Genomic DNA, 25994 nt, shown 5'->3' on the forward strand with positions numbered 1-25994 from the left:
TTAATATACTTTTCCTCATGTAATGATCTTTGGGATTTTTAATCAGAGTTTTTGCTAAGCTTCATACTTAATTTTTATTTGATAAAAAATACATATCTCCTGCACAGCTGCTAGAATATTATCAAATAATAAAGTGATAGTTTTTAGGAAGTTCCACCAATGAAAAAAATCTTGATTTATTGATCTTTATACAACCATTTTAGAGGATTTTTATGAATGATATGGTCTTTGTTGTGGCAAGAACAGGTTTTGTTACATTGAACTCCTTGGTCATTACTCCAGCATGTTTGCAAGTGCATTGAATCCCTTGGAATATTATGAACTCATAATTCATCACAGTAAAAGGGTCTGGTCAAAACTCAATTTTAACACAAACATCTACCTCAGAAGTCCTCCTGAGTCATCATATATAGCAATTCTTCTTTCTACATCCAAGTGCTCTCTTGACTGCATGCATTTATGCACATAAATGGAGATACTTAACTGTGAGCATAGTTACTATTGATATATTGGCCAATTCACATTTAATTTTCAGAAAATATTCCTCTCAAGTTGGATGTAAAGTCCCTCTCATTCAGAATTCCTGCCAAATACTGGTGTCATATTGCGTCTCACACGTACCTTCACACTTTGCTGGAAATACTATTTCTATCCAATGTGCCTTGAAATTTATTTATTTCTAATAGAGTAATAAATAATGAGAAACAGCAGTTTTCACATTTCTGTGGTGGGTCTTTAGTTTCAAGGATTCATCCCACTTGGAAAATTCAGGAAACATGATCCAGTGCCTCTTCTCTTCATTGTGTTTGGGATGACTTATAGAGCACAGGAGGAAAGAACATATGGGAATGCTGGAGAAAAAGAGAGTTCTTTTGTTTCTTTATAAATACCTTTATAAATAAAAGTTGTAACTTTATTTCCAGGAAACACAAAAGGACCTTCAGCTTCAGCAAAGCAGTATTGACTCAACCCGTGAGACCCTCAACAGCCTCTGCCGCAAATACCATTTGGTAGAGCTGGAAGCTCTTGGTGGCACTGTCACTTCATTAATAAAGAAGTATGAAGCTGTGAATCTGCTGTCTTCCAGAACACAGGCCAGGATGCAAGAGTCCTTGGAAAAACATTTCCTTTGTGAGTCTTCAGGCTGGTTAGCCGTTAGCCCACAGCCATGAGTCATTCTGGAGAGTCTGCCAGAGTTTCCAGTGATGTCACTTGCAATTACAACTTTATTTTCGTATGGAGCCTCCCCAAAAGTCCTCTTACCAAATGCTTATTTGATAACTGCTATGAACTGCTAAAATAATTTTACATAAACATGTAAATGAAATGCATGAAAGTGCATTTTTCCTCACTATTAGTATTCACCTCTATCGCATAAATACACTCTGTAAATTTTCAATAAAGATATGTTTATAACCAAATGGAGGTGTTTATCATGTAGAAGTACCAATCTGATGTATTTCTTGGGCTCCCTGGATAGTCACTGGAGAACAGTAAGAAACTTTTAATTTTATTTATTAAGATCATAATCTAGATTTTATCCAACATAAAATTGGAACATATCATAGACTGAAAATTGACTGTCAAGGGTAGCCTAGTGAGGCTGTTTGAATTTGGATGTTTACAGTGGAAACATCTAATTTCTTGTGAAATTAATCCCACTCCCAAGGTCATTGAAGACAATGAGACTTATTCTATTAACTTTTGCACACTGTTCCTGAAGGATAAAATAATTGCTTAAAACAGCTGTATAATATTGTGGGTAATGCTGTATCTTAAAAAATATTCTCTTCTCTATACTTTTTTATTAAATAAGACTCTATGCAAGAATTCCAGGATTGGTTTTCTGGTGTGAAGGCTGCAGTAAAAGAATCATCTGACATGTCTGGGGACAGCAAAGCCATAGAAGCAAAGCTACATGACTTGCAGGTATAGTGGACAATTGAAAAAAAAATCAGTAATTAGCAATTTTGTATAGGTAACCAATTACATCTCTAAAATAATTTGTAGATGCTAACACCCTTGTTGTGTTTGTTTTTAAAAAGGTAGTATAAGAATGGTTCAAGGCAGCAGTATGTGCTTTAGAGGGAACACAGTGAAAACTGTGGTCACTCTTCTGAGAGATCAGAATTTAATTTCTGGAAGGTTTATTTGTAACTATACTGTTCTTTTCCTTTTTGCTTTCTTTGTTTTACTTTTTCGATATTTTATAACACTTATTCAACATTTCAGATGAGTACTGATATGTCAAAGTTTGTATGTACATACTTTTGATGAGACAGAACATAAATAGCAGACACCTATTGTAAACAGCCCTAATTCCTGCAATGTGTAACATCTTCAAGAGACTATTAAAGTATCCAGAGAAAGCCATGACTACCTTGGGATCAAATAAGAAAACTGAGTGCTGTGAATTGTAGCACCACTTCATAAGATTTTATTTGAACTATCTGCATAGAAATTTTTCCATAGCTAGACATGGCTCTCAATCTTGTTGGGGAAGTCTGACCATGTCCCATAGAAATACTGTTTATCTTTAGTTATCAAATCTTGTGTGTTTAAATTATATTCTTTCATTACACAGGGGGTGCTGGATTCTATTAGTGAAGGACAGAACAAATTAGATGCTGCCTGCAAGGAAGGAGAAAGTTTATATGGTTGTTTACCCAAACCAGTTGTAAGCCATATTCAGGAGCAAATAGCAAAGTCAAATCAGAACTTCCAGGAATTCTTCAACCGTTGTCTGAATGACAAGAAGGCCCTGGAAGCTTGTGCCTCACACCTGGGAAGGTGAGCAATACCAGCAGTCACAGACTGCATGAAGTTGTCAGACTTCCAAAGTGCAGGGCAAAATAAGAATTTATTTCCCGTTGCTCTAGTCCTGTTTGCTTTTTTTCTTTGGAAATATATGAGAGAAATTGAATCTCTCTGATAAAAACAAAGCAACAGGTCTTGCTCTAAGGGTATTGATTTGGTTAAAGAATGGAAGGTCAGGAGTTCTGTGTATCTTACAAAACCCCAAGTCAGTAGCTGAGATTCCAGTAATTTAAATGCCATTTTCTGGATGGAAAATGTGTGATGAGTGTTCATTTCTGCCCTGGAGTTTGAAGATAAGTGTGCTTTTTACACAGCAAGTGCTTGTTCCGTCCCATTCCAAATGGGCATATTTCCTAAGGAGCCAAGAAGAAAACACTCTTAAATTACTGCTTAGGGCTGTAATTCTGGGAGTAAAAATATTTTCAGATCTAACTAGATTCAAAACTGTTGCAAACTGAAAGCAAAGGTACTGTGGCAGTAATGGGTAAAACTGCAAGTCGAGATGGTGTGCCTGCACGTAAGGAAAAGATTTTCAAACTTAGGGCCAGAACTTGTTTTGCTGAGTTTTGAACACTCAAGATTCCAGTTTTCTTTTGTAGGAGAAATTGAAAACACAACACTTCAGGTGTTCTACATGTAAATGCTGACAAAAAGCCCACTTTTACCAATTTTTCATTCTTAGACTAAGTCATTATAACAATTTGAAAAGAGTTTTGTTTTGCTCTTCTAGAATCTAGTAATAAATAAAAGTACTGTCACTTTAAATTTTGGAGGCTTCTGGTCTCCCTGTAGTTCCCATGATTTTGCTGAACATTTTTAGCGAGTTGCTGAATATTTTTAGACTAGTAGTCACTGTGGAATTATGTTTTGTGTACAGCTCTTATTCTTGAAGCATGAAATTGATACCCGGACTTGTGGATATTAATTTTTTCCAACTTTACTCCACATTAGAAATATTTTTAAGGGAATATTTATCTGCTCTGTAGCTTTGAAGATCAATACAAGAAGCTTGCCCTGTGGATGCATGACATGGAAGAAAGAATAAGCACAGAAGCATTAGGAGAGAACAAACAGCTTATTTCTGAGAAGAAAAAGGAGGTGCAAAAAGTAGAGAAGTTCCTGGAAGAGTTGCTGAATTCAAGGTATATTGAAAATACATTTTCTAAAATACTCTCACTTTTTCCTCTACTAGCGCAGAAGTAAAATTTAACTGTTGGGGTGAAGTGTGTTTTTGAAAGCTAGAGGAAAGTGTTGGAAATATTCTGTGAAACGAGGTTGAATGCAGGTACTTCCAGTTCTATCGAATTTCAACCAACTCCAATATTTGGTATTGATAAAATTTGTATTAATAAAAGCTTATCATACTTCATTAATAAATGTAAACTGAAAATATAATTTTAAAAAAGAAATGTTAAAAATCTTGCTTTTAAAAGCAATAGTGAAAATCACATTTATCATTATATCAATTTTAAAATTTTCTTTCTGTCCTGTAACACTCATATCCAACCAGATTAGCAGAATCCTCTTTCCCATACAGCTTGCTTTACAAAAGAGCTCCAAAATACCTGCATTAGCTGTGAAATCTTCCTAAAATTCACACTTAGCCAATAGATGACGAAGTAATTGCCATCTTGAGTACCCAGTGTTTTTTTCAAATTCTCTCTTTATTATTAGGTAGGTAAAAATAGAACAGAAATAGTAGTCATTTGTCCAAGTCTCACAGCATGTTAAAAAGAAACACCCAGTCACTCCCTATCGCCTTGAGACTGATGCAAGACATTTTGCTCTGATGTAAATTCCCTGTCGTCACCAGGTATCAGTATCAGGAAGGGTGATCAAGTAGATTGGGATTAACTGAGGCTGTATAAACGCAGTTTTAATCCCTTTTACTGACCCTTGTCTGATCCTGGATGACCTTTCCATCATGCCTTCCTACCTATCAAAGACTACAAACTTCTTAGAAGCCTTGGCAGGTACAAAACGGTAGCAGTTCACATAGAAATTGAAAGTTTGACTGCTGAAAAGAAAATTAAGGTAGCTTTTCATTTAAATGTGCAACACAAAGATTTCAGTGTGATCATTCTGAGCACCAAAATCTGCAAGAAATGGCACTGCACACAAGAAAATATATTAATCAATATATTGTATTGCTTATATTATTTCAGTCTTTCCCAAATAATTTTTTGTGTTAACTGTGCATGCTTGTCACTTGTAAAGCAAGTGATTATGTCAGCAACTTTCATAACTTCTGGCTATAATAATATATGCTTTCTGAAACTGGTTTTCAATCTCATCATTTTCTTTCAGGGAATCTTTCGATCAGCTGTCCCAAATGGCACAGACTTTAAATGATGAAGGCCATGGTGCAGGGAGGGAAGTGCGTCTGGCTTCTCAACATCTCACCAATTATCAAACTCTGGTCAAAAGTGTCAGGGAGAAGCTGAGGACATGTCAGCTTGCACTCCAAGAGCATCTCACTTTTGAGGAGGCATTGCAGAGTATGTGGTCATGGGTGAAAGAGGTTCAAGATAAACTGGCATCATCACAGAGCACTCTTGGAAGCAAAGCCACCCTGGAAAGACGACTGACGCAAATTCAGGTAAAGAAGGCTACAACTAGATATTACACATCTAATATTGGGTGTGGTTCACATCAGTGTGGTTTTATATTTTATTCTTTCCATGGCTATGAAGAAGAGAATCAGAGATTAAGGTGACCTTGACAGATTGGGGTGGGAAGTAGAAAAAACAGGATGGAGTTTAATGAAAACAGGTGTCAGGTATTACATTTCATAAGGAGTAATCAACTACGAAAAATTAGTATTATGGTCCCATAAAGCTTTCCAGTAGAGGGGAAACCGTGGAATAATTAATGGAGAGAGGCTGTGGTGTGTCTTTCACAGGTCTTCAGGAGAAGATTAGATAAACATCTCCTAGGAAGGTCATTAGGAGATCTGCCATGGGCTTCCTTGAGGTTTCTTCTAGCTGTGAAGTGCTGTCTTACTGCGCAGTGCTAGACTTACTCATTATCTACTGCAATGTGAGCAATATTTTAGGTTGACCAATGCAGTGAAAAAACCTGTATAGCTGTGGGGAAAACTGCTGGATCACTAGCACATAGCAAGGTACAGGCCCTTAGAAGAAAAGATGCCTAGGAATTCATGCTGGATATGACTACTAAGGATGGATGAGCTCAGAGAAGATGGTGTTCACTGTTGAAAGACTAAGAAGAGCTCCCATTTCTCATCAGGTTACATTTGATAATTTGACCTGTTTTGCCTCACAGGAGATCCTCTTACTCAAAGGTGACGGTGAGGTTAAACTGAACATGGCCATTGGTAAAGGAGAGCAAGCACTTAAAAGCAGCAATGAGGAAGGACAAAAAGTGATACAAACAGAGCTGCAGACACTGAAGGATGTATGGAATGACATCATCAGTACCTCAGTGAACTGGCAGAGGTAAGAAGCCCTGGAAAACACAGGTCAGACCCTGCCAGCTCTGCTTACAGAGAGCGGTACCTTACGGCATGTAGAAGTACATTCATTCATTACTGGTATGTGAGGGGAAATTTGAATCATCAGAGAGAATCAAAATTGTCTGGAAAAAATACAGCCTTCTACTAAAAAAGATGAGTTGACCCTATGAGATCAATCAAATTTCTTATGAGATGGTACTTCACAGTAATTTTAAAATGAATAGAAATCATACAAATTCATACAGAGAAAAATGTAGAAAGTGCTTTCTGAGTTATTGAGTTTGTACTTGGGCAAGACCAAGAACATGACAGATATTTACGTACTTTTTCCATACATAACTCAGGGAAGGCTTCTCAATTTCAGTTGTGATTATGTTTCTTAATTAATAAAATACAGTCCTAATATCAATCCAAATAATCTTTCTTGCATATAAGCTGATTTCATCTTGTCTTAAACTGGATGGAAATGGAAAGTGTTTCTTATTGCCTGTGTGAAACAATTTTATATATCTGAAGGCCTCCATCATCTCTGTTCTAGACAGACTGATGTTTCTCAGTTTCTCTGCAGTAATACTTTCTGGGCCTCTATCATACTTGTTTCTTATTCAATAGATTGAAGATTATCACTAGTTTGTCTACATTTTTCTTAAAATTTTATAACTGAAAGTGATGCCACTTTCCTAGTTGCACCAAAATTATAATGGAGTTGTATGTAGAAAATGATAGTGGGCTGTCTTTAAGATGTTGCTCAAATGTCACCCAATTTTTATCAAAAAATTATTTAGATTTGGTTAGACTATTGCATTTTGAGTGAAATCCTTACCACACTCTTGTCTATATTTAAGTCCAGTGGGATGAGAATTACATTCCTCAACATGAATCCCAGAGAAGTATGGTGATCTACTAGGAGGAGCAATATATAACAGAATATTTCATATAAATTGTAAATGAGACTATAGATAATGGATTTGTTCTTTCAAAACTTGCCAGAATATCTCTTAATTGACAGTAATTTCATAGGCTGCTGCATATTTTATTACTCTGATCATGAAGAACTCCAGTAATATTCCATATTTTACTTTGCTGAACAGACACTGAAATTTGCTTTTCGTTAGTCTGAGACAGATAGATTGCTCATGTAAGCTGTAATAGGGAAGCAGCTATGTTGGTTGTACAAAGTGGCCCAAAAGCCATAGGAATTCTCAGATAACTAGGATGCAAGTTGATACAGAAAACAAAAGCAAGATGAAGAAAAAAGTATATTCTGAACCTCTCATGAATGGCTATAGACAATGTCACAATTAAGGTATAAGCAGCCTTTTATTTATTTTTTTTTTTTTTTAACTGGTCAAAAGTTCTCATTTGCACTTTGTTTCTTTCAATGCAAGCTGTCTAGATTCTGTCATTAGCCAGTGGAATGACTATCTGGAAAGGAAAAACCAGCTGGAACAGTGGTTAGAGAATTTGGATCACAAAGTGGAACAGCCTTTAGAACCACAGATTGGTCTGAAGGAGAAGTTTGCTCAACTGGACCATTTCCAGGCTATAGTTTCTGAGATAGAGGATCACTCGGGTGACTTACAGCAACTCATTGAAAAAGCTGTGGAACTGTATGAAAAAACAGGAGATGAGTCCTTTGGAGATGCAGCTCAAGAAGAACTAAAAACACAGTTTAATGACATCACAACTGTAGCCAAGGTAAGATAAGTATCTCCATGTCAAGTAAGCGAAATGTTCAGACATTGTATATATAGCTAAAAAATTTCATTTTTGTAATGTTTAAATAACTAAAGGATTGACTGTGAATAATCTTGCCTCTGATATAGTTGAGTCTAACAAAGAAATGGAATATAGTTTACTAAAATTTAATGGAATGAAAAAATGGTACTGGGAGTTGAAATTGGTATGATTATGATTTTTGAAAAGTGAAGGCCATATATTTTGTTCCTAGTTTCTTGTATACAACCGTATTCCTCATATTCTGACACATTTAATTTCACCTAATTCTTTTTCATTCATTCCTAGCATTTTTTATTTTTTTCTTTACCTAGAAAGGGAAGAATAAAATGCCTTCCTGAGCAGGAAACATATTGTCAGAGAGAGAAATCCTATTGTCAAAAAGATATATGTCATATTTTGTGGTGTTTCAAGCCACTAAGCACTGCACATGCTATACAGGTATTCTGTTTGGTTTCTAAGGAAAGTATGTGAGCTCGCTGAGACCTTCTGCCAACCAGATCATGAGAGTGAAACACTTTGCCTCCACTCTCCCCTTGTACTGGTGCTATGATTGGTGTGAGTGATGTAAACAGAGATGCATGGTTTCCTTTCCTGGGGCTCTTTAGCTTCCCTAGGAGGCTGTTTTGGTTAGTCAGGTGCATGTGGACATTTTCTTACTCTGTTGCTGCATAAAATCTATTAAATTTAAAACTTCGAGTATTTACTTTAGGTCATCTTGGTTTAGCTCATTCCCATCCATTGTCTAGTTGGTCTAATGCATTCTGAGAGATTATCATGATTATTTTCAGAGGGAATAGCAGATCTTATTAATGTAACTTAATTTTTAATAGCATTTGTTGAATTTTGAGTCACTCAAACTTTAAAATAACTGAGTTTAGTTTGTAAGTGGTTTAGTTTGAAGCTGGTTTCAACACATTTAAATCTAGATTAGAGTATCCACACATGGGTAAAAAGCTATTCGATTAGCTCATTTCACTTTTGATTAGTTTTGATAAACATTCATTAGTGTTACCTCAAAAGAATATAACAATTCCACTCAGTCAGACCAAAGGCAAATCTCAGCCACTAGATTCTTTCACAGTAAGATTAACTGATCCCACTTTAAGCTTACATTAAAAAGCTAAGATGGAGCCAGGAAGCAGGAAGAACATATCTATGTCAGGCAAAGTTTTCTCCAGGACTGCAGGGCAGGCGGCTGGGGACAGCCACCACTTCTGATGTGATGGTCAAAATGGGACTCAGTGCCATAAGAGCCTTTTGCACTTTGGAAAAGACAAAATTCTTGTTTGTGATCTTCCTACGGGACATCTCCATTACACTGCTTAGCGTTTGTAGAGACTTGGTGCTTCTAAGTAAGAGCTGTGTTTCTGGCAGCAATGCTGCTCCTTGGGAGTGCTCATGGGTGATCTGCAAGACTCTCTCCAGGGTATATGGGCAAAAGCATGCCAGAGTGACACAGCTGTAGTATTGGTATCTACTAAACCTTACATTAGATTGTGTTAAGGTGTTTTTGCATGCATTTTCAGAAGGCTTCTGCTCCAGAGAAAATGCTTGTCCAGACCAACCAGAAGCAAACCTTTTGCAGTGTTTTGGTGCCACAAGCTATAGTCTATTCACTAATCAAATGCATGCTCTAGAGTCAAACCAGCACTGCATGCTTAAAGCCAGTACAGTATTTAAGTACTTTAACGGTTTGGGGTTTTTTGGTTTTTTTTCTTCATCTGAATGATAGGAGAAAATGAGGAAAGTGGAAGATATCGTGAAGGATCATTTGCTCTATCTGGATGCTGTGCATGAATTCACAGACTGGCTTCATTCTGCAAAGGAAGAGCTTCACCGCTGGTCAGATGCATCTGGAGATACACCTACTATACAGAAAAAGCTGGCCAAAATCAATGTAAGTGTGAATTTGCATGATTTCTTCTGCAATTCAGACCCTGTGCTTCAAGAAAACCAGTCACACAGTTGTAGGATCTTGCTCTTTGTTTCTTTGAAATGGTGATTACATTTCAGTGAGCTGAAAACAAGCTTCCTAAACTGTGCTTTGTTTTCGACTCCCTTCTCATATTAACAGATGGAGTAAAAGTATAATCAGACCTAAGTTAACCACAGCACACATGGAAACAATTTGCAAGAGCGGAAGCCCAGTGGCATCACAGAAGAATGTGCCTTAGCTGATTAATGAATACTTCTCTGTTCATATCCCCAAATATGCTTTCTCCATGAGCCACAGTTAACTAAATCAGAGACAACCTTTCCTGCTTTGCATGAAATGGAGATGTGTAAAGCAGCACAAGGACTGGTCTCCTCAAACATGGTAGAAATGTATGAGTTGCCTCCCTGTGTATACTCTCCTTAGCCTGGCACCTATTCTTAGCCATCTAACAGCTTAAGAAATTTGCATAGTCCTGAATGCAACATTAGAGCAAGCTACATATTTTGCCCGTGCCTGATGTTTACATTCAGATAGTCATGGCAGCAACATTTTACTCTGCTCTTAAACATGAGAGAGTGGGACAGTGAACTTGAATGCTAGATGAAGATTTAGGATCCCCAAGACCAAATTGAAGATTTTTTGTTCACTCTTGGGTAATTTTCAGTCTCCTTTCTGTTCAAACTCCTGATCTGTAAAATGGGAGAGGAGATAGCAGCACCTAGTTCATAAGACAAATGAGAGAAGAAATAACATGACTGTGTTTGGGATGGTATTTATATATTCTCCAGTTTCTTAAGCTGAAAGCTCCCAAGATTTCCTTGTATGAGTTGTGTGAGATTGAAATAGGACACTGTAGAAAGAGTTTAGCTCTGGAAACAAAATCAAAACCAAATACTCCGGAAAAAAAAAAAAAAAAACAAAACCAAAAAACCAACCAATAAACAAAACCAAATACAGAAAAACTCATGATCAACCAATTCTGGCACATCATAGGTCATGGACAGGCTGTAAACTTCAGCTGTGTTTTTGAGACTGCTGCAAGGAGTTGTACACCAGCGTTTCCTATGCAAAAGATCACAACAAAGTCGTTATGTTCCGCATCTCAACTTAAATGGCATTTTCCACATCTAAAATACGTTCATTCATTCTTTCTTTGGTCTTTCGCTATCTCCAGAGCTTAAGAAGGTTTCAGAACCTCTGTTTAATGCCCACACTGCAAGGCCCGCGCTCTGTTCACTGCGCTTTACTCCCCCGGTTCCCAGACCGCTGCTGGCGGGGAGCCGCGGCGAGGGGCGGCGGGGACGGGACGGGACGGGACGGGATGGACGGGATGGGATGGACGGGACGGGCTGGACCGGACGGTACGGGACGGGACGCGGGCCCCGGGCAGGCCCCGCCATTGGCGGCAGCGGCGATGTGGCGGGCCCCGGGTTACCATGGCAATGTCGCCCTGCAGGAGCTGGTGGAGTCCCGGCAGAGCGGCGCGGGCCGGCTGAGCCGAGTGGAGGCGCTGGCTCCGGCCGCCAAGCGCGGCACGACGGCGGGCGGCTGCCAGCTGCTGGCGGCCGAGATGCAGGCGCTGCAGGCCGACTGGCGGCAGTGGGAGGAGAGCGCCCGGCGCAGCCAGGGCGGCCTGCGGGAGCTGCTCAGCCAGATGGCCCTGTCGGAGCGGGAGTTCGCGGCGCAGGCCGGGCGGCTGGAGGAGGCTGTGCAGCGGCTCGGAGCGCAGCTGGCCGCCTGGGCGCAGGGGCTGGCCCCCGCCGACAGCCGCAGCACGGACGCCGAGGTGGTGGAGAGCTGGCGCAAGGAGAAAGTAAGGGCATGTCTCTTTCCCCCTAGCAGCTTTTCCGCGGCAGATGTGCGGTCAGCGCGGGCGGGAAACTTCCGCCAAGCGGGACTATCGCGTACGTCATCAAATCAGTGCTTGCGGAAGGTATTTCTGTGAAACCCCAACTTTCCAAACTCTTAGTGTCACTGTGATCGCGGCGAGCGGTGTTGGCAGAAGATGTCCCTCCCCTTGGCCTCCGCTGCACCAGGCTTAGCGAATGCTGCCTGGATTTTCGGTGTTAAAGCCAGGGCTTGCCTCGGGGGTGAGCCAAGGAGCTGGCACAGCGGCCAGGGCTGCGCTGCCAAGTTGCTCCGTGCTCCGAGCCAGGGCAGCACTTGGTGGAGGAGATGTGAAGCGTTTCCTAAAAGCCACTGGAGCCATTTGTGACTTACAATCTGTAGGAATGTATTTGGCTGATACTCTCCTTTTCTTGAAATACCCTTTACATTATGCACGTTGAGATCTTGTCCAATATTTAAAGAAGTTAATCTGGAAACTGGTATAATTGCTAATTGCTTCGCTTTGGAATGCAGTGGAGTTTAGAGAAATAGAGGCTGTTTCTGTTTCTGATAGTCTCCTAGCAAAAAATTCCCCATATATATATCACACACCCCTCATGTAAATATGTACACATATTTGAAACAATCAAGATACGTGTTTGTAAGTATTTCAACCACAAAGAATCACAGATGTTGATGAAAGATACAGAGTATTTCTCTTTCAGTGTAGTGTTGTAATAAAGCACTTTCAGTAAAGGGGGAGAGGTGTGTATTGCCTGCTTTCTGACCCCTTGACTGAAGTCATGTTCAAGAAAACCCCAGAACACTTTTTCTTTGAACTGAGATTATTAATCTCCTTCTGTAGGCTCTGTGCCAAGTTATTTCTGTGGCTTCCTCTTTCACAGAATTCCTGTCATGAATTTATGAGATCTGCTTGCTTGAGTGCCATTATGTTTCTGCAGAAGTAACAAAGATGACATTAAGATGAAGCAAATAATGGTACAAATATGCAAAGTGTTCCATGTATATATGTTTTTAAAAAGGAAAGGGAGACATGGGATTGTTATCAACACACCAGGCATTTTATATTTCATAAATGGAGAAGTATTAAATTCAAAGGTTATTGCTTTTATTAGTAGTATATATAATATGTATATACTGTGGCTCTGTGTAACAACACTTTATTTAGATTAGACAGCTGTAAACTTTGACTAATGAGGAAGATGCAGAGGCATCTCAAGATGTAGCTATGCACAGCCCTACTATGTAATTTTATTTATAGTTTGAGGAAATGTGACAGTAATCCTTCCATTTTTGGACCCCAGGGAAAGGCCCTATTGTGAATGTCAAATAGCACTGCAGTTTCCATTTCTATTGTCTCCCAGTGATGCTGTTGCCATGTTAGCCAAGGCCACAAATTGAAAACGGATTTCGTAATTCTCAGAATTTGCAAGATCATTCTCTTACTCTGTTATATTCAAGCTCTTCTCCTAGGTATGTGCAACATTAGAGCAACAGATTTTGCACTTGGAATTCAGCAAATTATTTTGCTAGTTATCGGATTCAATATTAAATCCATGTGGCTGCAACAGTGATTTCACTGTATGGAAAAATGTCATAGTTAAATTTACCCTGTTTTGCAAGTTATTGCTCCTGTTTGTTAATAGGCTGTTCCTAAGGCTATATGTAATCAGAATAACCTTTTAGTAGTTATTGAGGTAGATTATATGCAACTGAAAATTTGTGTTGAAAACAGGCAGTTCTAACCTTATGCTAGTCTTGAGATGTGCTTCCTTTACATAAAGGACTGTTAGCATTTCATTATGGTGACTCCTGCCCTTGGCAATTTGTGACGTCCTGGGTTTAAGTAATGTCTGTTGTGTTATTTCTAATGCATTCCCAAAAAATGGTTTCAGTGGTTTAAGATCAAGTAACATAAGCAAAAAGTAGTTTAAGGTTTTTTCCTAAGCATTATTGCTCTTACATAATTACTTTCTTCAAATGCTACTTTACATGGCATTGAAACAAGTGACTATTTCAAGTATCTGTTAATCATGATTGAAGAGATTTCTGGTGTATGAGTGGCCCAAAGAAGATAGTCCATAACATGATAATGAATAATGTAAATCAGGGGAGTCCTGAAAATCTGCTACAGCAAAATATAATTTGTACTTTTCCTGAACATTCACTTTTGGGCTGAACTGTATACGTATCTTCAGAAACGTGGTTTGGGGACATACCTATCTCCCAGGTCCTTGTTCTAGTCTGTCTTCACCTTCATATGATCTGTCTCTGAAATTTAACTTGAAAGTTTCTTCCAGACTGGCACTTTAGCCAAACTATTCTCTAATGCCAAATGCTCTGGTCTGCCTGCACTGCAGAACCTCTGCTGTTAGTGTGAGAGGAATGTCTGAGGAATTTAGTTCCTAGTGAGGCGAGAAGCCAAGTCTGCACTGCTCATTATGCTGGAGTAGCTGGCAGGATTCTGCAGTGGAGATGCTGTGGACATCATCAAGCACTGTTTTTGTTGGAGTACTTATCACACCTCTCCCTGTGACGCAAGCCAAGCCAACAAAATGTCTTTTTTTGTTGTTGTTGGTTTAGCTGTCTCCAAAGCAAGAACCTTTCCAGTGCATCAGGGACAGGCAGTAACCCAGTTAGTCTCACAGGATTGTGAGCAGCTCTACTTGTACCTCATGAAGTCATCTGTGAAAGAGTTGAAGCTTATAAAAAGCTTTGTGTGTAAATTAACTTTTTGGATACGGCTCAAAATGGTTTTTATTGAACATGTTAAACTCAAGTCAACGGGATAGTTATATTTATATAAACATACATCATTTGCTATTCCCTAATAATATGTACTTTAATAGGTGTATAGCTAATTGATAATACTGTAGCTCATTTATTAAAATGGAAGTTGTGTCTTAAAGTGGGCTTCAAGAACATATTGAGGTAAGGAAGTTGAGGCACCCAGGAATTTGGTCTCTAGAAGCTCATAATTTCAAATAAGGCTCTGTAGACTTGACTGCTAAAGTACTCTTGAAAGTAAACGTATATAGATTATAAATGAATGAATTTTAACTCTGGTAAACTTTGATTCAGAAATTGTATTTTTTTTAAATATTTACTCACCAATATTTTTCCTTTATTTTGTTTTAACAGGAAACATTGGATGCTCTAGTAAAGTCTGAACAAATGACAGATGAGATCAAAACTCAATTGAATGATCTTTGTAGATTTTCCAAGGATTTAAGTACTCATTCTTCAAAAGTTTCAGGGTTGATTAAGGAGTATAACAGGTACACATTCATTTTGTTTGTAGTTAATTTCATGTGTGTGTGGGGGTGAGCTGTCTTTTAGGGAACCATTAATTAGAACTTTAGATCTAGAGACGGAGGTATGCAATAGTTGGAATCATTATTTTGATTTTGGTGTCAACAGAAGCTATACAAAGTAGTAATTTGATTTTTTGAGGTTTTTTTTTTTTTTAAAGTCAGGCTATGCCACTAAACTCCACTGAAACTAAATGTACTTCTATACCTGGCTTAGTACGGGAGTCCTTGTGAAAATGTGAGGTAGCAGTATGTCCTGTTTGTCTGAAGAACAAGCTATACCACCTAGTTGAGATATTTTTCTTCATTTTGTCCTTCAGATTATTCTTATTTGATTATTTGGTTTCTTGAAACAGGAGCTAGCTAGGGAAGGTAGCATTGGCTTGCTTTCTTGCTTTCTCTCAAGTCACTCTCTCTGATTTACTTTGGAGTGTGACACCTGCAGTTCAGACACAAGGTTCTGTTGTTTCTTGCAGGGGATTATAGCTTCTGGCTTCTGTAGCTGCAGAAGGATGTGATGACTCAGATTGATCCTTTATAACCTTGTGGATTTAACAGAGACACAGAAGTTAGAATTTTAATCTCTGTAGTCCTGTGCCCTCTCGCTAGAGAGAGAAAGGGGCTTGCCGAAAACGTTCATGCTTAGGTGCACTGAGTCACTCTCTGGAAACACTTGTACCTGTCACATCTGTGACAGCTATGTCCCAATTTACATGCTTCACTTTCGAGAACTGAAAGCTTCTAATGGATTTCCTGGTGCCTCAGTTAAGTGCATAAATTTGGTAGGAGGAATCCAGTTTAACCTACCCTTAGCATTGTGTTGCAGAGAACAAAATAATAGCATTGTCACCTAACAGAGTCCTGCCTTTCCTCCCTCCCTCCCTCGCTTTCTTCTTCTTCCCTGATGTGATAAACCCAGCCTCTGCCTGCAAGCTTCAAAAGGATGTCAGAGCAAAGAGCAGATCTTGCAGCAAAGATTTCGGACGGCTTTCAGGGATTTTCAGCAGTGGCTGGTCAATGCAAGAGTCACCACTGCCAAATGCTTTGATGTGCCTCAAAATATCAGTGAAGCTTCAGCAAGTCTGCAGAAAATACAGGTAACTATAGCAGTAAAATACTAGTCTAAGGGAGACCAAATCAATTTCATGTTCAGCTCAGATTTATTTCTTTGATTAATTACTATTTTTCGTTATTATTGTTATTATTAACACTAAAGGTGACTCATTGCAAAGAAGTAAGCAGTTATTTTTTTTCTTCGTCAATCTGTTTTGTTTAATTTAATTGTTGGGCTACAGTTTGTAAGTAGTTACGTCTCACAGTAGTTTTCCTTGTCTGTTTCTTTCTTACGATGGGAAAAAAATGTGCTTTAGGTGGGAGAGTGTTGTAAAATCATAATGATAGCAGAATCAAGTCTTAGTACCTGGAATTATTTCACAGTTACGTGAATATTTTTCATCATGTATGAAAGTGGAGCCCTTATGGTGCAAGACCAGAGTTAAATTGTGTGCAGTGAGAGCAGGCATTTAAAATGTATATTTTTCTCATAAAACTAAAATAAGCCCAAACAGTTCTGTGGAAAGGAATGCAAAGTGAAAGTATGCTTTATGAAATCAATTGAAAGAAATACTTTTATTAATAGAATATATCTATCATTTTAACCAAAAGTAACAAAATGAGAATTATTTAATGAGGCTGTTATACCTTTAGTCAGGTAATATATTTAATAACCTTTATTTAGGTAATATAAAAGAAGAAATTCGTATCTGTTTCTCAGAAAACACCAAAAGCCAAATCACTTCCTCCTCATTTTGGTAAATTCACTTTATGTTGCTTAAGTGGTTTACTTAAAAGGACAAACAATGCTGTATTAATATGTCAAATATTTGCACCATATTGAGAGTATCTATAGAAGGTGGAAAAGTCCTAGTAATCTTTTTACATTAAATATAAATGTTTTAGCAAGGCTGGGCTTTTTTCCAACTGTGGTAATTGTTACTGTTTTTTATCACTGCAGCCTCCTTACAGTGTAAGACCATAGCTTATTCTCCTTCTCTGTGAAAGCTTCCTTAGGTGAAATAAACTTTTTTTGGGCTGCCTTAGGACTTCTAGAGGTGTCTTGGTAACCTGTATAAACTTAAAATTTTATTTTTCTTAAAATTTAATATTCTGTCTGTTAGCACATTAGACGTCATTAAGTCACCAATATCTTTGATTTTAACATAGCCAGAACCTATAGTCCAAGTATCTCAAAGTTAACAGGCCCTTTGCACTCTCTACTAAGATCTCCAGTATAACACAGAATCAGAATCTGACTCTGATATAATTTTGGTGTCAAGCCTGTTACTCCTGAGCATGGGTGTAACCTAATGATTATGTGTATTACATAATCATGGTAGTAACAGTTTAAAATCTTGCCGTATAAGAGTGCTAAATTTCTTTGAGTCCTTAATGCTCGCAAAGTTTTTTAGTAATTACAAATTATAAAGAGATTATTGCAGTAAACTGGAATTTTAAAAAATCTGTTTCCTTACATTTCTGTTTAATTCTTGTACATGCATTTTTCCACACACTTCTTGCACGCCAGCATTGTGCAAGATTTTTGTGAAGAAAAATAATTTCAAAGAGGGAAGGTAAATTAAGGATAAAGAGGCAAAATCACATAGATTGGACATTGGTTGGGTTCTGAGCATCAGCCCACACCCCCACATGCTCATGGGAAGTCCAGCATAGCTGGAGTTTGCCCATGGCCAAAGCTTCAGTCCTGTGTGTGCCTCTGAAGGGGCTCCTGTGTTATCTCTGTCAGGGTAATGGTACCCTGAAATGAAACTTTTATCACGTTCTGTACTAGAGGTATTTAAGGGAGCATAATACCTAACTAAATGACCGGTAATTGTCTCATGAAATACAGCATGTACAGGTAATCCTAGAGTCTTAATATATACATTATTCAGACACTGCGTTTCCTGATTAAGTAGCTGTTACCTGTAAATCCCATCAATACAAAAAAAATTGAAATGAATGTACTGAAAGATACATTAGCATGTTAACAAGCACAAACAGTAAACTCTTACCACTGATAAATTTTCTATCAGCTTAACTTTATTGGGAGCCAAAGTTCACCAATTAACTTCTTTTATTATTATTTTCAGGAATTTTTATCAGAAAGTGAGAATGGGCAACAAAAGTTAAACCTGGTAGCATCCAAAGGAGAGCTGTTGTGCTCTGTTTTACCAGAGGAAAAGGCTAAAGTTATCCAGGACAAATCTGCTACCGCTAAAGAAGATTGGAAAAATTTTATAACTACACTCCACCAGAAGAAATCTGCATTGGAGGTATTGAACCAGTCACAGTGAGGAAAGACTGGATCTAAATTTGCTCTTTGCTTCTGTTTCAAACAGCACAGCTTAAACTTTGTGTATAGCTGTGAGTGTTTATTAAGTGACAGAACTAAAAAATAGCTGTTTTCAATAAGTCTTATTCTTCTGCTTGCATTTTACTTTTGGGTACTTCTGCTATCTTTAAGACCTGATTTCACTTTAAGTGGGGTTTCATGCAGAAGGGTGTTGTTCAGAATCAAAGACAGCAGTTGCTGAAATTCATTAGTCGCATCAAATGTGCTGGGTTACTAAAACACATTTTCTTTTTGAAAAACTTTTAGGGGAGGTTTCTGACACTGCTGCTGATTGAATAGTGCTAGTACAGTGTGTCAATGTTGTATCTTATTGCAAAAAGGTGAAATGTACTTACCTATTTGAGCAACTTTTTAAGTAAATGCCAGTGCCTTTCTGTATTCAGAACTCACAATTCAACCAGTAGGAGATGAATATCTTAAAATCATAAACTTTTTAAGGTCAAAGGTTTTAAGGTCAAAAGGTCTAATCTGGAATTCCCTGCATAACATAGGAAAATTAGAGTTTCTAGGCATTCTTGCTTCAAACCAATGCTGCCTAGACAGCTGAGAAAATTTTAAATACACTTGATGCATTATGTAGGAAAGCATTTCAAAGAAAATTCTCAGGTAGCAAGGACTTACCTTCCTTCATCTCAAGGCTGACATGGAAAGAGGATGTTCTCAGAGGTTAGTCTTTTTGAGTCAAGCATTTTTCAGTCTCATAGGCATAGTTTTTCATTCTGATGTTTAAGTGATAAGGGTATAGCTGAAAAGAAAATTAAATATGTCTCAGAAAAAAAAGTTAAAATAACTAGGGCACAGGAGCTTTGCCGTTCAGGTTTATATTCCATATGAATTATTTCAGATGGTCTTTTATTAAATAATGCAGAATAAGCCTACAAGAAAAGTTTGCCATCATTTAAGGAATGCCTATGTAGGCCTTTAATGCGCACATTCTTATGACCAAAATTTTTTACAAAAAAAGAATATAACCAAAAAGTGTTCCCCAGAACTGGGTTGAATTTAGACATCACCTAGAAATAGTGGCAGCCCATTTAAGGAGGGGTCAGTGTGAATGACTGAAGTCAGATAACTCAAATCCCAAATTAGCCTTTATTCAGACTGCCTTGGTTACATGAATTAGGATTAGATTGAGTGAAATCTCGTAAGATCTGTAAAGCTTTCCATTCAATAGACATTTGCTTCAGCCTCCCCTCAACTGTGTATTACATTGTTGCTTCTATTTTGCTTTTTAAAAGTGTGCCCTATCAAACTTTTATTTCAGTGTTTGTGGAATAGGAAGAGGCAGAGCTGATAAAATTTATATGAAGAGTTGTGTATAATTTGCCTACAAATATATATCCTTTTTGTGTGCTTGATCTGTGTCCTGTGAATTACTTATGTCCAGTGCACTGGGACTGTTGACAGAGTTTGGCATGTGTTCCTAGAACTTAAAGATCCAGATGAAGGACTTTGAAGCAACTGCTGAGCCTCTGCAGGAATGGCTGACCACAACTGAGAAGCTAGTGCAAGGAAGTAGCAGTCGACTCCATGATCTTTCTTCCAAGAGGAGAGAGCAACAAAAGCTGCAGGTGACTTATAAGTGTTCTTAACAAAGCCAGACTTCCCTGTCCCATCTTTCTGGCCTCACTGATTACTTACAAAAGCTTGAACATTCCAGCATCCTGACTTCTAAATAAGACGAGAACTCTTTTCAAGGTTTGCTGTTGATGATCCTGTTCCATCAAGTTTTGCATCTCCACATTCCTTATGACATGCTGCTCCATTGCTGTAGCCGTATGGTGTGCCTTTCTCAGCAAGCTTGCCATATGTCACTTCTATTTTTCATGGCACCTTCGTGCTTCTCTATCTCCTGCTTCCTTGCACCCACCCTTATTATTACTGTGCTTGTGCTTTACAGTCTGTCCTTGAGGAAATAAGCTGCCACGAGCATCAGCTCAACAGGCTAAAAGAGAAAGCTCAGCAGCTGTGGGAAGAACAAGCTGTCAGCAAAAGCTTTATGCGCAGAGTGTCTCAGTTGTCTTCTCAGTATCTTGCTCTAAGCAATCTGACTAAGGTAATGCACCCAATGTATGTGCTTTTAAGCAACTCCTTTGATGTCTGTGGGGGAAAATAAAGACTGAAATGTGAAACACTGCAGTTGCCTTGCTTGCCTGCTCTGTGGTATGTCTGAGTTATTCTGTCTTTCACATTGACTTTAAGAAGTGGAGAGTAAGGACTATCAATAAAATGTAACTATAATTTTTTTTAATTTAAAAATGTTCTGATTAAAAATAAACCCCACCTGATTATACAATAATCAGACTTGATTTTGATTCTTTAATGCACTGAAGACATATTAGTTTTGTAATAAGTGGCATCTGAAAGAGGTATTTTTCAAAAATTAGCAGAGGTGGGGTTTTTTTAGAAAATACAGGATGCAGAAAAGTTGTTACTTCATCTCATCCTATAATGATGATTATTTGCATTGTAAGTATCTTCACCTGAAGTAATAGATTGGTCTTCTAAAAAAAAAATCTACCTCTTAAGCTGCTTTTGAAGGTTCGGGGGAGGCATAGGCCAAATTCTAAACCATCAGACCAAGAGCTGAGAGTTTAACCTAATTATGTTTTTTTGAGTGGTACTTCACACACTTCACCACTTAATGGTTCTACTTTGTCTGTTGTGTAGACAGATAAGCCTTCATATGAAGATTCTTATTTTCCTCAAAGTTTGTGTCATGAAGGAGAGTTGATATAGGGTTACAGATGCTATAGTAACTGGAATGAATAAGGATATAGGAAATACATTTTGGAATAATAATTCAGTTCAGAAAGTATTTGTGTTTAGAGGGCTGCCACTTTGGCAATTGCTACTCTTTCTGTGGAAGTAACAATTATAAAGCCTATCTGTGACTTGCTGGAAATGATTGGATGTGTGGCCATAATAAATTTTCATGTCTGCAAAATGAGAATGATGCATGAGTAAAGAGTAAGATGCATGGAAGACCACAGGCTTATGTGAGCAGAACTTGCAGTAGATGTCAGGATGAGAAGGAGTTATCTAAGGTGCAGGATACATATGACCCAGCCTAGTAGAGACATCTTGAAACTCGTTGGATAGCCATGGATCATGGGAAAGATTCCTCTCAGTAGCTTCCAAAGCCTGTTTCACTGACTTGACTTGTTGCAGTGGCAAATACACTCTGCCCTGTGTTCCTGTTCACCTCAAGCCTTTTGGCAATGTAACTTCAGCATTTGTTTTTGATTTGTATGAGTGTCAGTGATTTTTCAGAAGAATGGTTGTACCAATGAGAGTCATTGAGGGAAACAGGTCTTTTCCGAATATCAACAAAGTAATATTGCTGCAGTAGGATAACTTCTCAGGCTTAAATGTATCTTTGCACTGGCCAGTTTCACAAGTTAGCTTCTATGGCATCTCTGACATGGAGCTTACATGTAATTTACCAGATGTGTAAGAAAAAGTGAAACCAGAAGACTGAAGCTTTACATTTAGAAAATAAAAAAAAATTACATTTCTGATATCTTCATCTGTATTTTATGTTTGGACAATTCATTTGTGTGTGTATGCAGAATTCATTCCATGCTCAAATGTGTTTGTAATTATCAGTGTATGAAGCAAACTTGTGAGTGTACTTGAGACTCATTCCAAAGTCCATTCCATAAGTTGGTATGGGGAGTAGGCAATCCTTTAAATAGCTGTTGGTGCTAATTGCTGTATGAATTGCAGGAGAAGGTTTCCAGAATGGATAGGATTGTAGCAGAGCACCAGCAGTTCTCACAGAGTGTGAAGGACCTCCAGGACTGGGTTGCTGATGCAGTTCATATGCTGGATTCCTACTGTCATCCCACTGCAGACAAGAGTGTTCTGGACAGCCGGATGTTAAAACTAGAGGTACGGGAACAAGAGTCCAAAACCTGCCCTGTTTAGATCTCTATGAAGAAATCAAATATAGGATACTTAGTTGTTGCAGAGTAGTCTAATAACTGTTGTTCAGACACTGATTTTCAGTTTATTAAAAAATAACTTTGTAGCAGAAACTACTTTTTGTAGTCTTCATACTTTTCTCTAAGAAGTAAATGGTGACCTTAATGACATGGGGAATGGCATATATGAAAATTCTTAAAGTACCCAAAAGATCTTGTATGGCTGATGAAGGTTAAATGGAAGAAGTAGAATATTCATGTCTGCTAGTTTAGTTTATTTTAATATATATTCCTAGGTCTTACAGATTATAGAGTTGATTCAGAAAATCTATTCCTATAATTTTTACTTTTAAAATGGTGTCTGCAGTTAAGAAAACATCATCTCTGGATGCTTTTACCGTAGGAATACTTTTCATTTTATTGATGTCTTAGATTTTGAGTAAAAAACCCTCAAAATTATAAGGATATGTCCAAAAGCAAAAGATTGTAGCATAATATTAAAATTGTGTTTTGGCTTTTGTTCATTGAGTCTTTTGGGTTCATGCTTTCAGGCTTTTCACGACTACAAAGTGTTAGAAACTGTGAGTTTGCAGCTGCACAGCTCCAGGAGCTGGAGTCCCTAGGCTGACGTTGATGACAGATTACTGACTTTATTTGCGGGTACCTTGGTGTTGCAAATATATCCTGGAGTGGTAGAACTGTATTTCAGCCCTGTAGAAGAGCTTTGTCAGTTGCATCTTGTTGTCTCTATGAATGAATCCTCCTGTTTTCCATCTAAATGACATTTCCTTCATAATGTTAGCCTTTCTACTGAAAAGTAGATACATTCTAAAGTACCTGCACAGATTTCATGAAAACTTCCCTGTAAACTAAGGGTTTTTTTTAATAGCCTGAACCTACCCATTGAAAGTCACTTTTGTTTGTGAAGCCCAGCTGCGAACCCCACTGTCCATCGTTCAGTTGACTACAAGCAGCTAAATATGATCAGGTCATGTTCCACTAAAGCCAGTTAGAATATTCATGCCCAATTAATGATAAAATATATCCACTCACTTCTTAGGGCCTACTAGCAGTGAAGCAAGAAAAAGAAGTCCAAATGAAAATTGTTCTGACTAGAGGAGAATCTGTTCTGCAAAATACTTCTCTGGAGGGAATGCCAGTGATTGAAGGGCAATTGCAAAATCTGAAGGACAGCTGGGCTTCTCTTCTGTCTGCTTGTATCCAGTGCAAGAGGTAAAAAGGGCATGAGGTGCAGAATGGTGCTTAGTAACAAAGCTCTGTCTAAACTTCTGAAAAGTAATTCTCTGAATTTTATTACTACAAGAGTCAAATTACTGTAAAATGCTTACATGAGCCAAACACTGCAGGTCTGGAGGTTGTAAGTGATATGTTCAATTGAGGTAGAAGGAGGGGAGGAAAGTGTGAGGAATCTAAGCTTTATTAACACTTATTGTCAATTTACTCTGAAAACTGGATCCCATGTTCATAATCTTGAGTATTTTACTTTCTGTTGCGCTTGATGCTTTGAAACCTTCTCAGAAATGAGAAGATCTTGTCATGGACATTCATGGTGACTCCTCTGGTTTTCCACTTCCTAGCATTCTAAAGAACATACTCTAATTACACTGTCCAATAGTGCTGCTCCTAGTGATAGAATAAAGAAATATAAAGGAAAAAACAGAGACTTATTTGGTGGAGCATCAATAGTTGCAAATATTTCAAGTTAAAGAAACAAAGGTTATTACACATTAGAATGTAGCAACTTCTGATTGTATGCAAAGGGACAGAAAATTTCTGATTTTGGGTCTTATGCTTTTAGTTTCAATTTACTTATTAAATTTAGAAGATGTCAGCTAGCTACATAGTTTACAGATCTACTTAATATTCCAGGTTTGGAAAACTTAATTTCTCTTTATTATTCAAACAGTGCTCCTAGTTAAAACCTGTAGGATTTTCACAGACTGCTTAGCTTGTGATATATCTCTCTCATAAATGCAGTGTAAAATATCTCTATATGACTCTATCTCACTCTTTAAAGAGCATAGGAACTTCTGCTATCACAAAACTTCTATTTTTGTAAAATTACAGTCACCTGGAAGGAGCTCTCTCCAAATGGACAAGTTACCAGGAAGATGTTAATCAGTTTTCCAGATGGATGGAAAAAGTAGAAGCAAGTATGAATGCTTCTGAAAGGCAATATGCTGAACTGAGGGAAAAAACAGCTGCCCTCAGCAAAGCAAAGGTGTGTTTGATTTACATAACACCTTACAGGCAAGAAGATAAACCATGTAACTGCAAGATTAGTCTATGGTCTTGTTTTAATGGTGCCCTTTGTGTGTTCTTCTCTTTCTATTTTGCAGCTACTCAATGAAGAGGTGTTGAGTCATAACAGCCTGTTGGAGACAATTGAAGTGAAAGGAAAAGGGATGGCTGAGCACTACATTGCTCAGCTTGAGCTCCAAGAGCTTCAGGAGAGATATAAGTTCCTCAAAGAGAGAACAAAGGTACAGTTTTCCTTCGTAGCACTCCTTGTTTAGTTGGCAACAAGTAAAAAAATCTTTTCACTGGTCATTTATTTTACCATTAAATGAGGATTAAGAGTTTGGGGACAGTTGTAACTTGATGTGACAGAAAGCTGCTAGGGTGATTAATAAATCTGTCTTCCTGTACTGATCTTCAGATCTTTTCAGAAGTGCTGGTAAATACCTGCAATTCCTGTTAGCATGGGGATGCTCTAGCCTTTCCCTTTTTCTTCTGCACAAAGCTATACAGGCTGCCTATATTGCTTAGCTTGAGCAACAGCATGGGGACAATAAGAAAAGGATGGTGGTTCACAGAGGCAAGAGCTCTGTACCTCTTTCCCGATGTAGCAAGAAGCATTCCGTCTTTCTCTTCCACCTAATATCCCACGACGGGTCTTCCCCATTTCCAGCTGTGGTGGTGATGTTAAATGTCAAGGATGCAATCAACCCTCAGAAAGAAATTCAAAGTTCAAAGCAAATAGCTGGAAAGTAAGGAATGTTAAAATCTTTTACTAATCCTTTCGCCAGGCAGGAAAACTGACAGGATTCCCCAAGGGTTTATGGCCCACCTCTGAACAGAACAAGACTTGTAATTCCCTAAGCCCCTGTTGAGAGGCAAGAAAACTGGTCTCTCTTTCCTCCTTCCCACTTCTGGGCATGGACAGGCCTTGTAAAAGATCTGATGGTGCTCCTGTTTTCTTCCTTTCTCCCACTAGACAGACGTATTAGAAGTAAAAGGTAAAGCAGACAGTAAGTTCATAGGTTTATTAAAGTGTTTGTCTTTTAAGGAGCCTGCTGCTCTCAGATACAGCCTGTCTTGTCTCCATCAGAACTTTATTCCCCATTCCCATCATTTCTTAGAGGATGTGAATTACATGTAGTATATTTTTCTTGCACTTAGTAAGACTAGTCTTGTGATAATACATGACACCTTTCCTTCTGTACTTCAGGTATAGTAATATTTTAGTGTTGGGTTGTGAAATTACTGTGACTTCCTCACCCACATA

General features: G+C 38.2%; 1 protein-coding gene across 1 annotated transcript in view; it reads left to right on the plus strand.

The window, feature by feature from the left end:
• SYNE1 (spectrin repeat containing nuclear envelope protein 1) overlaps positions 1-25994 on the plus strand; it is a 288904-nt gene that overhangs the window by 124380 nt on the left and 138530 nt on the right. Inside the window, exons 47-64 of the mRNA XM_085055829.1 lie at positions 924-1131; positions 1817-1929; positions 2585-2790; positions 3804-3959; positions 5125-5416; positions 6103-6275; positions 7681-7990; positions 9765-9929; positions 11425-11781; positions 14958-15094; positions 16047-16224; positions 18277-18459; positions 19967-20110; positions 20440-20595; positions 22269-22433; positions 23526-23698; positions 24554-24707; positions 24826-24969. Of these exons, the coding sequence (XP_084911955.1) occupies positions 924-1131; positions 1817-1929; positions 2585-2790; positions 3804-3959; positions 5125-5416; positions 6103-6275; positions 7681-7990; positions 9765-9929; positions 11425-11781; positions 14958-15094; positions 16047-16224; positions 18277-18459; positions 19967-20110; positions 20440-20595; positions 22269-22433; positions 23526-23698; positions 24554-24707; positions 24826-24969 (3414 nt within the window). The remainder of the gene's footprint in view (positions 1-923; positions 1132-1816; positions 1930-2584; positions 2791-3803; positions 3960-5124; positions 5417-6102; positions 6276-7680; positions 7991-9764; positions 9930-11424; positions 11782-14957; positions 15095-16046; positions 16225-18276; positions 18460-19966; positions 20111-20439; positions 20596-22268; positions 22434-23525; positions 23699-24553; positions 24708-24825; positions 24970-25994) is intronic.

The sequence above is a fragment of the Lichenostomus cassidix genome, chromosome 3 (genome assembly GCF_008360975.1).
Source record: "Lichenostomus cassidix isolate B80296 chromosome 3, HeHo_3.0, whole genome shotgun sequence".
NCBI lineage: Eukaryota > Metazoa > Chordata > Aves > Passeriformes > Meliphagidae > Lichenostomus > Lichenostomus cassidix.